At 55.2% G+C, this 15,932-nt stretch overlaps 1 protein-coding gene across 1 annotated transcript; it reads right to left on the reverse strand.

Annotated features, from left to right (window-relative positions):
* Positions 1 to 9,106: 9,106 nt before the first annotated feature.
* On the reverse strand, positions 9,107 to 15,830 carry CCDC97 (coiled-coil domain containing 97). Its single transcript, XM_084770908.1, has 5 exons — positions 15,663 to 15,830; positions 12,586 to 13,065; positions 11,342 to 11,620; positions 10,986 to 11,115; positions 9,107 to 9,570 (listed from the first exon to the last, which is right to left on the reverse strand). The coding sequence occupies exons 1-5, from the start codon at positions 15,703 to 15,705 to the stop codon at positions 9,450 to 9,452; spliced, it is 1,053 nt and encodes a 350-aa protein (XP_084627034.1). The 5' UTR covers positions 15,706 to 15,830; the 3' UTR covers positions 9,107 to 9,449.
* Between the last annotated feature and the right edge of the window lie 102 nt (positions 15,831 to 15,932).

The raw sequence follows: 15,932 nt of genomic DNA on the forward strand, positions 1-15,932 counted from the left end.
TCGGTGTCTGGTAAGTCTCTGAGAGTAAAGTTAAGTGTATGGGGGTGGGGTGAGTGTGACCCCAGGGCAGTAAGTTCCCCAGGCAACAAATGCCAGAGTTCGGAACCCAGCTCATCCCTTGGCATCTGTTGGGGTGAGCTTGTGAGTTCTCTGCTGCTTCCTCTTTCTCCGGCCCATTTCCTCCTCCTGGGTTTCACTTCCCCCTACCCTCCAACTTTCTCAGGCCCTCAGAGCTCCCGGACTTGGCCTTCCCTCAGGGACTGTCCGGGAGGGGAGAGAGAGTTAGGGAGGGCAGAGTTCCTTTGGTCTGAGGCCTTTCCAGCCTCTTCGCAGCCTGGGTCTGAGAACCTCTTAAGGACCGGGTTGGGGTTCCTTCCGGGCTGGACAAGCTCACTCTGTGCAAAGACATTGTTAGGGCCGCTAGCTCACAGCCCCGAGGCCAGGCCCCAAGAGAGATATGAGCAAGTACACAATCAGGATCATAGTCACTGGAGCCCCCCAAGGATTGCTAAAAACAGTCTCACTACTCCTCGCAGAAGCCGAAATACGGACAGTGTCCCACACATTCACCTCTCTCGGGACTAGTTGTAGGAACCAGGCCCGACTGGGCTGCCTGCCTGCCTTGCTGTTTTATGACCTGTTTCTAGCAGCTTCCATGTCTGTGTTTATCTTGGTTAGCTAGTCGTGTTTACTGCTCTGAGAACGCACCCCTCCCTTCCTCGAGACTTTTCCTCCTGTGTGTGATTACCTTTTGAGGGATTTCACCTGGGAGCAGGAGGCCTGTTTGGCTGCCTATAAGAAGGCTCTTTGGAACTCTGAAAGAATAATAAGCTGCTGCTGCTGTCTTAGCACGAAGGCCCCGCTGTGTTTGTGTGTGTGCGTGTGTGCGTGTGTACGTGCGCGCGCGCGCGCGCATGAGTTAAATCATCAGTCCCTCGCCCTGGACTCGGTACCGCGTTGGCCCGGGCATCACAAGTGGAGGTTCCACTGAGACCAGGGAAGGAAGGGAGGAAGCTGACGGATCGCCCAGGGAAGCTGGCCAGCGCCTCAGGGAGGTAGGAAACGGGCGTATTGGAAATAGGTGCCGGAGGTTCGTCCACGGTTTTGGTGGGCTAGTGTAAGGCACCGGGAAAATAGGTGCCACGGGTTCGTCCACGGTTCTGGTGGGCTAGTGATTAAGGCACCGGGATTAAGCAGGAGAGTGTTAAAGATTTTATAAAAACAACAGAATTGAGTAGCCCTTGATTTATGGTATCGGGAGAGCTAAATATCCAAGATCGGGATCAGGTGAAGTCTGATCTCCAGAGGACCTTACGAAATGAAGGGTCCAGCAGTGTTCCTGTCGCTACCTTTTCGTTATGGCGTCTTGTTAGAGATGCGCTTAGGAGCGAGGACGAGAAATTAAGAGAGCAGCTAGGAAGTTTGGAACTTGCCCCAAATGAAGTGCAGGAGGAGCAATCTGTAAAATCTTTGGTCCCGTCTGAGATTGCCTCTGATGTATCTTCTAATTCTGAGGAGGAAGAGGCAGCTTTAACCTCTGAGATCCGGACCCTAAAGAAGTTGGAGGAGTGCAAGATTGAAGGAAAAGAAACTAGAGGAGAACGGCCCCCGGCGTATAACCCAGATTATCAAAGTCAACTAGATTTGGCAGAGCCTTCTGCTCCCCCTCGGGGAGTAGTCTTTCCAGTAGTTGAAGTGCCTCACCCAACTAACCCAGGGCAAACGCAGAGGCAGCATGAAGCCCTCCAGTTCAAAGACATGAAACAGCAAGACAGGCAGGCAGCCCAGTCGAGCCTGGTTCCTACACTAGTGACCTGTGAATTCTGACACTTGGGAGCAGTCTCAGACCACCCATACACAGACCGTAAGCAAACCCAGCCCCGGGGCCTCGCAGGGACATGACATCAGTAGACTGTTTGATAGAAAAGGCCATCGCACGCACAAATATATTCCACAGGGCCCTGGTTCTACCACACGCCGCCAGACAGACTCACAGCGTCAAAACACGCCAGATACACATCACACGGTCTTAGAGCCCAGTTGGAAAACGGGCTCATCCCCAGCAGTTAGACAAACATCCTGGTCATGGGGTCACGGGGTCACGGTCATTGCGTGACCCGTCCCAAACCCACTCACACCACACACGCTGAGGTTTCATACGCGTCACAACTCCCGCCAGACTAGCCGCACTACTGTCACAGCTACTGTCTGACACCCTTGACGCACACCCACTCGCCTGGGGAGTCCCAAGTGGCCCCACAGATCCAGACACAGTCACACCCAGGATCCCAGACGCAGCAGCTCCCACGCACCCAGACACACCCCCAGGCTTGCTGAATCCTTAGGCCGGGGCCCGTCACCCCTGGAGCCCGCCTGTGGACCGCGACAAGTGCTGGCTGTGCCCCAAGCCCTGCCTACTGGTGACATAGCCCGCCCACCTGCCTGCTGCGCCTCCGCCTCGGCCTGGCGGGCTGGCAGGAATGGGGGGGTGGGGTGTAAATTGCAGGCTCAGCACCTCCGCTGGTTGGTGCTGCCTGCCCTGCCGCCCTGCCCCGGCACAGTGGTGACACACACCCCTCCTGCCCACCAGCCCTACTACCTCAGGGAGGACAGGACACAGGGTAGACAAGGTTGTCCCGCCCCTTCAGGCAACTGTGGCCGTGGGGGAACTTTGTGGGAGGGAGCCTGGGTTCCGGCTGGAGCCGGCGCTTTCCTGTCCAGCTTCCAGGGCAGGAAGCAACCCAGGAGGCCCTCCCAGGCCTTCCTGCCCCAACCTGGACCTGCTAGGGCTGGGTGCGTGAGGGGGAGGGGACGGGAGACAGTAACAAGATTGCCCCTTGAAGCCTATAGTACCAGTGTGTTTTGTTTATAGTGTGAGTTTTATAGGTGTTCAGGGTGTCCCCCCTTCCCCCCACCCGCCTCACCCCATTTCTCTGGTGCCTGAGGCATCTCTAAATGCCTGCGTGGTATTGTCAGTGTGGGGTGTGTTTTCAGCTCCCTGTTTGTGGCTAGTGAGAGCCACGTTTCTGCTGAGTGCTTCACACTCTTGGCTGGACAAGCTGGGGTCCTTTCTGTGGGTTCCCTGTTGGTGCTGTTTGCTGGTGAGAGAGAGAGTCAACCAATGAATTGTGTATCTGGGACAAGTTTTGAGTCTGATGCTATTTTTTTTTCTCCTTTAGCATCTTTACAGTTCTCTCTGGGTGTCAAGTTTTGCAGTTGCAGTGTCGTTCTACTTGAAACTGAGGTGTTATTTTTATTTTTGCTTTTTATGTTTGTGGGTCTGTGAGAAGGGTTTTGTTTTTTTTTTTTTTTTTGGAAAGGTGTTGTGTGGTTTCGTTTCTTACATGAGCTGTCTTTGATGCACATCTATGATGGTCACCAGTGTTTGTGTGCCTTGTGGGTGTGTGGTTTGTGAGTTAAAATTGTGTGTGTTTTAAACATTCATATATATATATATATATATATATATATATTTTTTTTTTTTTTCTCCCCTTCTGTGTAGTGTTGACTGTCCTAGACTCACTTTGTAGACCAGGCTGGCCTCGAACTCATAGAGATCCACCTACTTCTGCCTCCGCCTCCCGAGTGCTGGGATTAAAGGCGTGTGCCACCACACTTGGCCAATATTTTTAATTATATGAGAGAGTGTGAGTGCTGGTTCCAGTGGAGGTCAGAGGTGGCAGAGTCCTCTGGGGCCACAGTGACAGCTGATAGGGAGCTTGCTGAGAACTGAACTCTGGTCTTCCGGAAGAGCCCCAAGTGCTCTCAACTGCGGAGCCATCTCTCTGCCTGAAGAGCGCTAAAGTTGGAACAAGGGCCTCATGTATGCTAGGGAAGAAGTTTTTATACTTTAGTCACGTCCTTGCCTCCCAGAGTCACATGTAGCACAGGCCGGTGTAGAAGTAACTCATTTTCCTGGCTCAATTGTTGTCATCTGGGAGGCTTACTACCTCCTTCTGCTGGCCTAGGCCTAGTCCTGGAAGCTTCTAGCCTTTAGCCTCAGTGTAATCTAACCTAGGCCTAGAGTGTGCTCAGCCTCTGAGACTTACTGCTGACTAACCTCAGCCTTTCTTGTTCTTTCTGAGCTCTGGGCTGGCTGCTTCAGCTCAGCTGTTCTGGCTCAAACTCTTCTCCCAGCTGGCGTAGTCAATCTGGCTTCTCTGTTGGCCCCTTAATTGCTCTGCTTGGCCTCAAAACCAACTCGGCGATCTGCTCTAATCCTCTGGCTCCTCCTTCCCTCTTCATCTGAGTGCTCTCTCTGCAACCTGTCTCTCTCTTACTGTGAATCAATCCCCCCCACCCGTGTCTGCCTGCCCTCCCTCCTCCCTCTCCTCCCTGCCCCCTCCTCCCTCTCTCCTCCCTCCCCCTCTTCCCTCCCCCCTCTTCCCTCCCCCCTCTTTCCCCCTCCCCCTTCCTCCCCCCTCCTCCCTCTCCTCCCTCCCCCTCTTCCCTCCCCCCTCTTCCCTCCCCCCTTCCTCCCTGCCCCCTCCCTCCCCCCTCCTCCCTCTCTTTTCTCTCCCCCTCTGCATTGCCCTTAAGTAGCTTCCCTTTTCTCTCCCTTTCCCTTTCCTCATGAGAGCTGGGCGTATCCTATTCTGTCAAATCTTCTCTGATTCGTCACCTTTTCTGCCACTCAATTAGACAGCATTTTTCAAACATGCGTGCTTCCGTCTACAAACGAACCTTACCTTTAATTGGGATTAAAGGCATGTACTACCAGCCGGGCGGTGGTGGGTGATGACGCACGCACACCTTTAATCCCAGTACCTGGGAGGCAGAGGCAGGAGGATCGCTGTGAGTGTGAGGCCAGCCTGGTCTACAGAGTGAGTCCAGGACAGCCAGGGCTACACAGAGAAACAAAAACAAAAACAAAAACAAAAGGCATGTACTACCACCCAGCCTGGGCCTAAGCTTTTCTTTACCTGGTAGTTGCTCTATAAACCAGGTTGGCCTTGAACTTGGATCTGTTTGCCTGTGCCTCCTGGATTAAAGGCGTGTTTGTATTCCAGCCGGATCCCACAGACCTGGAAGATCTTTGGCTGTGATATTTTGCCAGAGCAGCCGTGTTCTGAGTTAATGTCCCTCTACAGACTGGCTTTGAACTTGAACTCCTAATTGTCCTGTTTCTCTCTAGAATAGTGTTCTCAACCCGTGGGGTGAGGCCCCTCTGAGGTTGGGGGTGGGGTGAAAGGACTCTTTGACAGGGTTCACCTAAGACCATTGGAAACCATAGATATTAACATTACAACTCATAACAGTAAAATTATGTTAGAAAAATTTACAGTTATGAGGTAGCAACGAAAATCATTTTATGGCTGGGGATCTGCACAATGTGAGGAACTGTATTAAAGGGTCACAACACTAGGAAGATTGCAATCCATTGCTTTAGAATGCTAGGATTTCAGGTTTTATGCAGTGGTTGAAAAGGAAATGCCTTTAATCCCAGCTCTTGGGAGGCAGAGGCAGGCGGATCGCTGTGAGTTCGAGGCCAGCCTGGTCTACAAAGTGAGTCCAGGACAGCCAAGGCTACACAGAGAGACCCTGTCTCAAAAAAAAAAAAAAAAAAAAGAAAGAAAGTAAAAGAAAAGGAAGCCCACTGTACTAACCAAGCCACAACCCTGTCCCAGTGGGCTGCATTCTATTCTATGATTGCTGCCTTTTGTTTATAGTCCAACACGTAGTTCACAGTTTGTATCCGTGGTGTGGCTCTTGGTGTCTGTGTGAGAGGCTGTCCTGGGCCTTGAGGTGTGCGTGTCCTTTGAGATTGGTTACAGCGAGGGTGGGTATCTGTAAGCAGATGTTAGGATTCTGCCTCCTACCTGTGATGTCATCACTTACCTGCTACGGGGGCGTGGCCCTGCCCAGGGCCATATAAAAGACAGACCCTCCACCTGGCTCTCCCTCTCTCTCTCTCTCTCTGGGCTACCCCTTCCCCCTTTCCTTCTCCCCCCACCCATGCTCATAATATCTGCTTGCTACCTTGTGTTTTATCATCACTCCTTAATCTTTACTTTTTATATATAACAGGTGGAGCCAGCACTGGTGTACCCACCTGTGGGCTGGTGGCTTTACTGTGTTAATTGTATGGGTCACTCTTGAGGGTGTTTGGGGGTGTCAGCATTAGGACTGGGTGGTTGGGGGACCCTGCACTGTGCTGGTGTTTGCAAACTTTGTATCTTGTGAAGCCATTGGCTGTTGTATGACCAGTGCTGGTTGGCCTTTGTGCTGAGTGGAGCCCGTCTGCGGTGTCCCTTTGCTGGCGGGTGCCACGCTGGCTCAGAGCTGGCTGTGGCAGCGGGCAGGGCAGGGCAGGGGCTGTGGTGGGCACTGGCCTTACGCCCAGCCTTGGTATAAATATCCCCGGGCTGCCCGCTGCTGTTTACTCGGGCCCCAGTCCTGGGGGGCGGCAGCAGCCCAGCAGGTCCGGGGGTGGGGTGGGGGGTGACCAGGCTACAGCACAGACATTTCCTTCTGCTCAGACGGGCCAGCAGTGTCGTCGTCGTCGCTGTCCTCTTGTGGGTGGGGGGAGAGGTGGTGACCCCTCGTTTTAGGCTCCTAGGGGCCACCAGTGGAGCTCTGACCTGGATCTCCCAGGGTCTGGGAGACAGACAGGGAAGGACATGGACCAGGAGGCGGCAGAGAGGGACAGGAAAAAATGAGGGTGAAGGCTGGGAGGGGCAGGGTGGGGGGCAGGCCACTGACAACAGTGACAAAGGATAGACAAGTGTTTGGGGACTGAAGCCCAGGAGAAAAAGGAGAGGAGGGTGGGAGTCATAAGGTGTGGGGGGGGATGGGGGGAGGGGGGAGGGGTGTTACAGATGGGAGAGGAAGAAAATGAAGACAGTGTGGGCAGGCAGGAACTTCCCTCCCCAGAGAGGAGCTGAGGCTGGGGGCAGAGTCAGAGAGGTGGGGGTAGGTGCCAACATTGACCTGGCCAGGGCAGGGCAGACAGGAGACATGGAGGTGGGGGCCGGATGCCCACAGAGGGGCTCTCCCTCTCTGACTCAGCCTTTCCGCCCACCCCATCCTCAGGACCCAGATCGGAGGCGCCGGCGAGCATGGGGGCTGCTCAGGCAGGGTGTGCCTTTGCCGCCTCTGCCCCCTCCTCTGTCTCCACCTTTTCTTCCTGTCTCATCTAATCCCTGTCCCTGTGGCCGGGGGCCCCACCTCTGTCTCTCATTTGCAGACTGAACCATCTGACTAACCCCAGTTCCTGACTCAATGGCTGTGCGGCTCGGCTCTCTTAAAAAGTTACATAACAGATTTATGGGTGACAGTTTCTATCTTAAATACATTTAATGATCGGACAGGACGCTGGTCAACTGTGAAAACACTTAAGCCAACACAAGGCCCCAAAAGAGCACTCCCGGGGGGCGGGGGGAGGGGACCACAGTCCTCTGGCGGGGACAAGAGTAGAGGCTGTGCCAGCATTTATCACCTGCCACCATATCACGTGCTACAATACTTGGACCTTCAAGTCTCCCAAACACAAGGAAGTCTGTCTCCCCATCTCCACCACTGTCCAGATCGGGTGGCCCACTTGCTGTGCAGGCTGTGTTCCAGTCTTGGCTCTGCCTGGGAGGCCAGGTGGTCTCAAGATGCACGTGGCTACTTCTGGGCCCTTTCCGTCCATCGTTTGTGACAAGTGGCAGTTGACAGTGCGGTTCCAGGGTTGTCAGGAGTTGTCACCCAGGGTCTGGCCCAGACTGAGCTGCTGAGGCTCTTTGAGTACTTTTAAGTGTCTTCATGTGGACAACCTGTGCCCCCAGGGGCTCTCTGGGTGAGTGTAGTTGACCCGGAGGGCAGGACCTTGGCTCAAAGCAGCAGTCCTGAAGGTCCTTTCAGGTGCGGCCAGAGCAGACCCCACCATTCTGTCTCCGAGTAGCGTGGCCCCCCAGGCTGACATGCTAGCCCCTCTCCTCCCGGTGGCAGGTCCCTTGTGTCTGCTGGGGCCACAGGGGCTGGGTGTGGGGCATGGGAAGGTAGGCCAGCCGGGTTCCCACAGGCCAGGGCTGAGTCACAAGCAGCCATCTGGCTCTCATTAGCCCAGGGCAGCAGGGGGCTCTGTAGGGCGGGCCCTGTGGCCGGCTTTGGGGGGGGAGGGACACGGGGGCAGGCTGTGTGTCTGTGCGTGTGATGACTCAAGACCCATGATAACAGCCTGCGCGTATTTGGGGAGTGTAAACAAGGGAGGGAGGTGGAGGAAGTGAAGAAAGGGAAAACTGGCTGGGAAGGGGGGCTGGCAGGGGGAGTCCCCCTCTTACAGTCAGGCTGGCCCCGTGGTACTTAGCTCTGCCTCTGCCACCATTCCCAGCCAGCCAGCATCTATAAAGAGCAGCGGAGGCTTGTGCCACCTGGGTTCCCCTGACCCCACCCACAGGGAAGGCTTCTACTGCCCTTGGCTGCCAGGCCTGGGGGAGGAGACAGAGAACCAGAGGCCTAAAGACTGAGGCAGGAACAGACAGCAAGGGCCAGAGAGAAAGGGAAATGAATGAGGAGGAGGCCAGGAGCGGGAGGGGACCTCAGGGGACGTGAAGAGGTGCTCAGTGTAGGACATGGGCACAGAGAGGTGGAGAAGCCCAGAGCTGTGCTAAGGACCAGGTGCAGCCTGAGCTCCATGGCAGCGTCCGTGTGACACCCTGAGCTCCATGCTAGCGTCCGTGTGACACGCTGAGCTCCGTGCCAGCGTCCGTGTGACACGCTGAGCTCCATGCTAGCGTCCGTGTGACACGCTGAGCTCCATGGCAGCGTCTGTGTGACACGCTGAGCTCCATGGCAGCGTCCGTGTGACACGCTGAGCTCCATGGCAGCGTCCGTGTGACACCAGGTAACTGTCAGGGCCCTGCTGAGGGCACAGCACCCACAGCACTAGAGACAGGAGTAAGGGTGGATGCACAGAAGTTAGAAATCTAGGAAGTAAAAGGAAGGAGCAGTGATGGGGTGGGGGAGGGGTAAGAACAAGCCAGGCAGGCCAGGCATGGTGATTCACCTACAAGCACAGCGCATGGTAGGCTGAGGCAGAAGGACTCGGCTACAAAGCGAGTAACAGGCTAGCTAGCATTACACAGCAAGATCCTATCTCAAATAGAAAAGACAGGGCCGGCACGGTGGCGCACACCTTTAATCCCAGCACTTGGGAAGCAGAGGCAGGCGGATCTCTCTGGGTTCGAGACCAGCCTGATCTACATATGGAGTCCAGGACAGCCAGGGCTACACAGAGAAACCCTGTCTGGAAACAAAACAAACAAAACAAAAAAGAAAAAAAAGTGGGGGATGATAGGCAGGTTCAGGGAGACATGGGAACCCATAAACAGAAGTGGGGGCATTGTCTGAGGTGGGCCAAGCCCAGAGGGCCTGCCCTGATAGCCCTTGAGTCACTGAGCCAGCCTGTGATCATTGCCTATTGGGGGGCAGGCAGGGCGTGTCACTGGCTGGAAGGGGAGGAGGCGTCAGTCCCCATCTGGTCCTGGGCTGGGCACATCCTCAGGCTCCTCTTCATCAAAGTATCGCTCCTCCTCGTCCCGTGCCACGATGTCCAGGTTGTCAAAGTCAGGGTTGTTATCCACCGTGCTGCAGGGAGGAAAGCTGTCAGTGCTCGCGGGAGGACCAGGCCTGGGAAGCTGATCCCCTTGGTGCACTTGGGCCTTTTGGATCCAAGATGTGCTTTCCCAACCAGTCTACATAAAAAAGGCTGGCTTCAGATCGCTGTGGGTTCGAGGCCAGCCTGGTCTACAAAGTGAGTCTAGGACACAGAGAAAAAGGCTGGCACTTCTGACAGACGGAAGGTGTAGTAACTAAAAGGGCCTGCTGGCTTCTCAGGTTTTGCCTCTAAGGACACTGAGCCACTGATCGTCCCCATGGCCACCCCAGCCCTAGTTGCACTACTGTGGACCTGAGTCACTGAGGCCCCAGCACTGGGCTCCTCTGTACCTCAGGAGCATGCACCCGCCCCTTGCTCCCTGCAGACCACTCAGGTGCCACCCCACCGTGACCATACACTGCCCCCGTCCCCTGCACTGTCCTCAGAGCTCCGTCACCAATGGATGTTGTCTCCCCTCAGAGGAGAGGGTCTCCTTCAGGCAAGGAATCCTTGGCTACCTACACCTGTCCTTTGCTTTAACCCTACGGTCTGAACACAGTGGATGTACAAAAGCACACATTGATTGTGGCACACATTTGCGTCTCGGCTGCCCTCCTGAAGGAGGGCACAGGTTTGGGCCCCTGGAACTTCCAATGTCCTTGGGGCTACGTAGTGTAGCAGCAGGGCTAGCCCACCGCACAGCCTGGGTGGCCCCAGCTTCAGTGGATGCAGGATCCCGCGTGGACCCGACCCTATGGCATGGTATTCAGGATCCCTGTCCCACGGAAGCTATTTGTGGACACAGGTCACAGGCTGGGCCCGGAGCTGCCAGGCCACAGGTGAAATCACAGGGAGAGACAGCTCAAGTGACAGCCATCTGCCATTTATCTTTTATCCTTTTTTTCTCTGAGACAGGGTCTCATCATGTCTTCCGGGCTGGAACTCGGAGATCCAACTGCCTCCGCCTCCCAAGTGCTGGGATGGAGGTGTGCACCACCGGGCTTCAGTGCTTTATCAACACGGTTTGTCCTGGCGGGTGTGGCAGCACGCCTTTAATCCCAGCACTCAGGATGTAGAGGCCCGCAGATCTGAGTTTGAGGCCAGTCTGGTCTACAAAGAGAGTTCCAGGACAGCTGGGGCTATTACACAGAGAAACCCTTTCTCAAAACAACAACAACCAAACCTCGGTTTGCCCTTTTGCTTATAGGCAAAGAGGCTAAAGGCTCAGAGAGGGGCAAGGCTAGGCCAAGCCCATCGATCTGAACCCTCCAGAGTGACTGACCAGGACCCACGGTGGGCAACTATTCCAGGGCCCTCTAGCACCACTAAGGAGGGGCCCTCTGAGGATGGGGGGGCCCTGCTTGTGGCTCAGGGCCATGGGTGCTGGGCCAGGAACGGGAGGCACCTGTAGTCAAAGCCCCCATCTTTGCCATCCAGGAATTGCTGATGCATGCGGCTGGTGAACTCCTCCCGCAGGATCAGCCTCTCTTCCGAGTCAGGCACCCAGGCCTCCGAGTCTTTGTCTGAGCTCTGGTCTGTGGAGACAGGTAGAGTGTGGCCTGGCTACCGTCCTCTATCCAGCCCCTGCCCTCCTGGGACACACACTGGGGCAATGGCGGTGACACGCTCTGAAGACTGAAAGAGATGGCAGGCAGCGGGCGAGGCCAGACATCAGGTCTCTTCTCACAGGCTGGGGCCCTGCTGGGTGATACAACACAGGGGAACAGGCCTGGGGCAGGGCGCCCTGCTGGGGGTCCTCACCTTCCTCATCACTGTCCTCCTCCTCCTCCAGGCAGGCCTCCTCCTCCTCTTGCTGCCGGAGCAGCCGCTGCTGCAGCTCCCGTTCCTGGTAGGACTGAAAGAGCAGGTCGGAGAGCGGATAGGCAGGTGTGCCGGGGGAGCCGGGCCTGGGGACTTGGGGGGCCTGGGGGGCTGGTGTCCGGGCACTGAGCTCTTCCTGTGTGAGGTACTGGCCTATGTACTGCTCGTACAGCAGTGGGGCTCGGGTCCGCATCTGCTCGTCGCTGAAGTACTCGCCCCCTGTTTGGAAGAGGCAAGGTGGGGTGGGTGTGAGCGCGCGTGTCCAGGCATGTATGCGTGTGACCTGCCCGTAAGCTATGTACATTTGTATGCGACTCAGGTACGTGACATGACAAAGCCGCCTACAAGTCCCTGAGGGGGCACTGAGTATACAGCCTGGGCTGAGCACAGTCATATAACCCAGGCCCGCGCCACTATGTAGACCAGGCTGGCCTCGGACTCAGACATCATTCTGCCTCTGCCTCCTGAATGTTACAGTATAAAGCACCACACCAGGCTCTTCTTCCTCTAGGCTTTTCACCTGTGTTCTTTTCTTTTTCCTTTCTTTCCTTTTTTTTCTTTTTTTTTTTAAGACAGCGTTTCTCTGTGTAATAGCCCTGGCTGCCCTGGAACTCTCTGTAGACCAGGCTGGCCTCTACCTCCCGAAATGCTGGGATTAAAGGTGTGCACCACCACACCCAGCCTTACCTGTGTGTGTGGTTTTTTTTTTCAAGGCAGCCTTGTGTCCCCCAGGCTACACATACATCCTCACCCTCGGTCCCACAGCGCTTCCTGTGCATTACGGAAGATGGGAATGCCTGCTCCTCAGTGGCAAACGAGCACCACAAAGCTGTGTGTAGTGGTGTCGTCCAGAGCCATCTGAAATGCCACTTCTGCCAGTGCTGGAAAGGCTTGAGGCAGGGGAACTCGGTTCAAGGACAGCCTGGCACTATTTAGTGCATCAAGTGCCACTCTGTCACCTGTTGAACTCTGACCCTGTCTCGCGCTGTGCCTGCTTCCTTCTCCAGGACCTGTCCGCTGACCTTTCTCTCCCTTGCTTTGCTGTCACTCTGTCTCTGGTCTCCTGGTCTCAAAACTTAGCTCCAGGGTTTTTCCTCCGTTCCTGTACTTATGCCTTGTCTATCTTGCTCTGCTTCAGCGCCCCCCCCCTCACCTGTGTCCTCTTACCCACCATCCCCCCACACCTTGGATAAGCTCACGCAGGGCAGCGTATCGCCGGTTCCGCAGGCGGGTGCGCAGGGTTCGGGGTCGGGCAGCGCCCTGCCGGGCCACCTCTGCGCAGTAGAAGTCAGCACGGTGGTCTCCGCGCAGGTGGCTGAAGCAGGCTAGGTGCTCTTCCCGCAGGCCTGTGCGAAAGCGCTCCAGGAACACCAGTGGCTTCTCATGATACAGCTGGCCCAGGATGGCCACCTTCTCCCGCTGGGTCAGGTCAGGCTCACCCTGCTGTTGGCTGCACACGGGCAGGGGGCTGGCAGCGATGGCATGCAACATGGCATTCACGGCCGGGCTCTCAGCCTGCGAGGTGTCACCGTTGGGGAAGCGTGGCGTAGTGTCACTGTTGGGGACACCTGGCGTGCTCTCGGCTGCCTCCTTGTCCTGGGCTCCAGATGGAATGGAGGTCTGGCTCAGCTCCCCCCAGTGCACACACCTGGGCCCCACAGAGTCTGCGAGTCAAAAGGAGTCTTTAGTTAAAGGCTGGCCGGGCATCAGGGGAGGGGCTCAGGCAGGAGGCGGCTGGATGCCGGCACATTCACGGCTCACATCATGAGCACCCACTGTGTTCTGGGCAATGTTCTAGGTCCTAGACAGATCCTGGGGAGCAAGAGGTTCCACGGTGATGCTGCACACAGCCAAGAGCCTAATTAATCAACAGGAACATGTAACGTGGTAGGTGCTTTCCCTGGCTATGCAGAAAAACAAAGACAGCCAGGTGGTGGTGGCGCTCGCCTTTAATCCCAGCGCTCAGGAGGCAGAGGCAGGTGGATCCCTGTGAGTTCTAGGCCAGCGTGGTCTACAATGTGAGTCCAGGACAGCCAAAGCTACACAGAGAAACCCTGTCTCGAAAAACAAGAAAAGAAAAGTAAGAGATTACTCTAGGTTAACTGTCCTAAACGTAACAAGACACACTGAAGACTGAAGACATGGCTCGCGCGTTCAGAGGTCCCAGGCTTGATTCCCAGCACCCACACAGCAGCCCACAAGCATCTGTAACTCCAGTTCCGGGGGACATGACGCCCTCTTCTGGTCTCTTTGGGCATCAGGCACACACATGGCACACACATGGCACACAGACATGCAAATAGCCAAAGATCCCATACAAATACAATTAAAAAAAAAAAAAAAGAAACTGAGAGACTGCAGGAGATCAGACACACACACACAGGTGCTATGAGTGTGGAAGCAGAGACCAGAGTGCAGTGGCTACAAGCCAACAAGTGCCAGAAGCCATCTCTGACAGGAAGGGACAAGAAACAGCCTAGAGCCTGTGAGGGAGCCAGGCCTTGTGGTTGGTTTCTGTCTGGTAATACTAAGATCAGATTTCATTTCTGTTCATTTAACATACCCAGCTTCTGGTCACGCTGGGACACATGCAGAATAAAGATCCAGTTGTGGTGAGTGATGGATAAGAAAATGGCGAGCAGTGTGTAAGACTTTCTGGAGAAGTCAAGATGTTTGGAAGGCATCTTATGGGCCAAAGGGTACATTTTTTTTCTTTTGGTTTTTCTTTTTGTGAGACAGAGTTTCTGTGTGTAGCCTTGGCTGTCCTGGACTTGTTTTGTAGACCAGGCTGGCCTTGAACTCAACAGAGATCTGCCTGCCTCTGCCTCTGCCGGGATTAAAGGTGTGCACCACCACGCCCGGCTTTTTTTTCTTTTGATAAAATACGTGGGAGTACTAAGACTACAGGCTGCAGGCCTCCTCCATCACAAGCAGTGTATACAGGGCTGCTGGGGACTGAACCCGGGCTTCAGGCATGCTAGGCAAGGATTCCACTAATAAGCTCCTCAGGACCTGGGCTTCCCATCCTCCTGCCTCAGGCTCCTGATTAGAGGCCTGTCTCACTGCGTCTTGGAGGTATGGCTTAGTGGGAGCAAGTATAATTAGCATTCATCAGACCCAGGATTGAGCCCTAAAAAGTTTAAAAGATATATACAATATTATTATGGAAAATGTTTTATTTTTGAGGCAGGACCTCACTCTACAGCGTCTCATTTTATGACCGAACTCACTATGTAGTCCAGGCTGGCTTCAAACTCAAGGCTGAACCCTGTTCCACCCCCCTCCCCCACAAGCTGGGCAGTGGTGGCGCACACTTTTAATCCCAGTACTTGGGAGGCAGAGGCAAGTGGCTCTCTGTGAGTTCGAGGCCAGCCTGCTCTACAGAGTTAGTTCTAGGACAGCCAGGTTACACAGAGAAACCTTGTCTTGAAAAAACCAAAAGCAAGCAAGCAACCAACCAACCAACCAACAGAAGGCTCATCTCCTGCCTCATTCTCCCAAGTGCTGGGATTCCAGGTGTGAGCCACCATAACTGGAAACTATCAAAGACTGGAACACGCAGAAGCAGAGCATGTAACTTGCTATTCAGCTTCAGGAACTCCCAATTCTTAGTTGCCAGATGGCTTCAGCTCTACCTCACCCCACATCAGACTACCAGACAGGTATGGTGGCGTGGGGCTGCACGCCCAGCACCTTGGAGGCTGAGACAGGAGGATGGCAGTTGAGGCCAGCCTAACTATAGGAAAAGACTGAAAAAACACCACCACCACCACCAAGGCAGTGCCTGTGGGAAGGCAGGAGACAAGTGAAAGGCACTAAAGGTGCCAAGGAGAATGGGCTGCAGACCTTGCGGGGCACGGAGGACGCGGGTTGGAACGCAATGGGAGCTGTTGGTTGCAGGGGACAAGAGAGCTCGCTTGGGGGCGCAGAGCAACTCTGGTTGGCCAGGAAAGGTAACTTGTGAAACGCTATCTGAGGCTGGAAGAATTTGCAGTGGAGTTTATTTCTGCTTTGAGGCGTTGGCATGGTTAAGAAATGGGGTAGTTTAGGATACGGAAAGGGGTTCATCTCGAAGAAAATGGAGGGAAATGTGCACCAGCCACAAGGCCCAAGAATCTGACCCCCAAAGTGGAACAAGGGCTGAAAGTGCCGGTAAGCTGAGGTCAGACTTCCTAGAGAGTCCTCTGCGCTTGCCGGAACCTTATCCCGGTCACACCCGCACGAGCACCCTCCCGGCGCCTGCGCCTGCCCAGTGCCTCACCATCATCGGGCTTCCTCTCCGCCGCCGCCGCCACGGTCTCCATAACACTTCTCTCCGGTTCACTAACCGCCGCAGCGCGCTGCGGAAGCCAGTTTGGACCCTAGGCACCTGTAGTCACTTCCGGCTAGTGTATCCGGCCGAGTATTTCAGCTGCACCCAGGCACCAAAGTTCCGGATCAAAGCTGGTCCTTCTTTGTGCGCATGCGTAGCACCGCCCCCAGCAACCAGGGTCTCCTCAGCCTATCAAACTGGGAAACCAGCGGCGTGGCC

The sequence above is a fragment of the Acomys minous genome (assembly GCF_964271855.1).
Source record: "Acomys minous genome assembly, chromosome: 20".
In the NCBI taxonomy this organism is placed as follows: domain Eukaryota; kingdom Metazoa; phylum Chordata; class Mammalia; order Rodentia; family Muridae; genus Acomys; species Acomys minous.

What these genes read in the sequence shown, in the direction of transcription:
- CCDC97 (XM_084770908.1), bottom strand. Translation starts at nt 15,705, where the DNA reads ATGGAGACCGTGGCGGCGGCGGCGGAGAGGAAGCCCGATGATG. An exon ending in GGAGAGGAAGCCCGATGATG is followed by an intron (nt 13,066 to 15,662) that starts GTGAGGCACTGG and finishes TTTGACTCGCAG; the next exon opens with ACTCTGTGGGGCCCAGGTGT. An exon ending in GATGGGGGCTTTGACTACAG is followed by an intron (nt 9,571 to 10,985) that starts GTGCCTCCCGTT and finishes TCCTCCCTGCAG; the next exon opens with CACGGTGGATAACAACCCTG.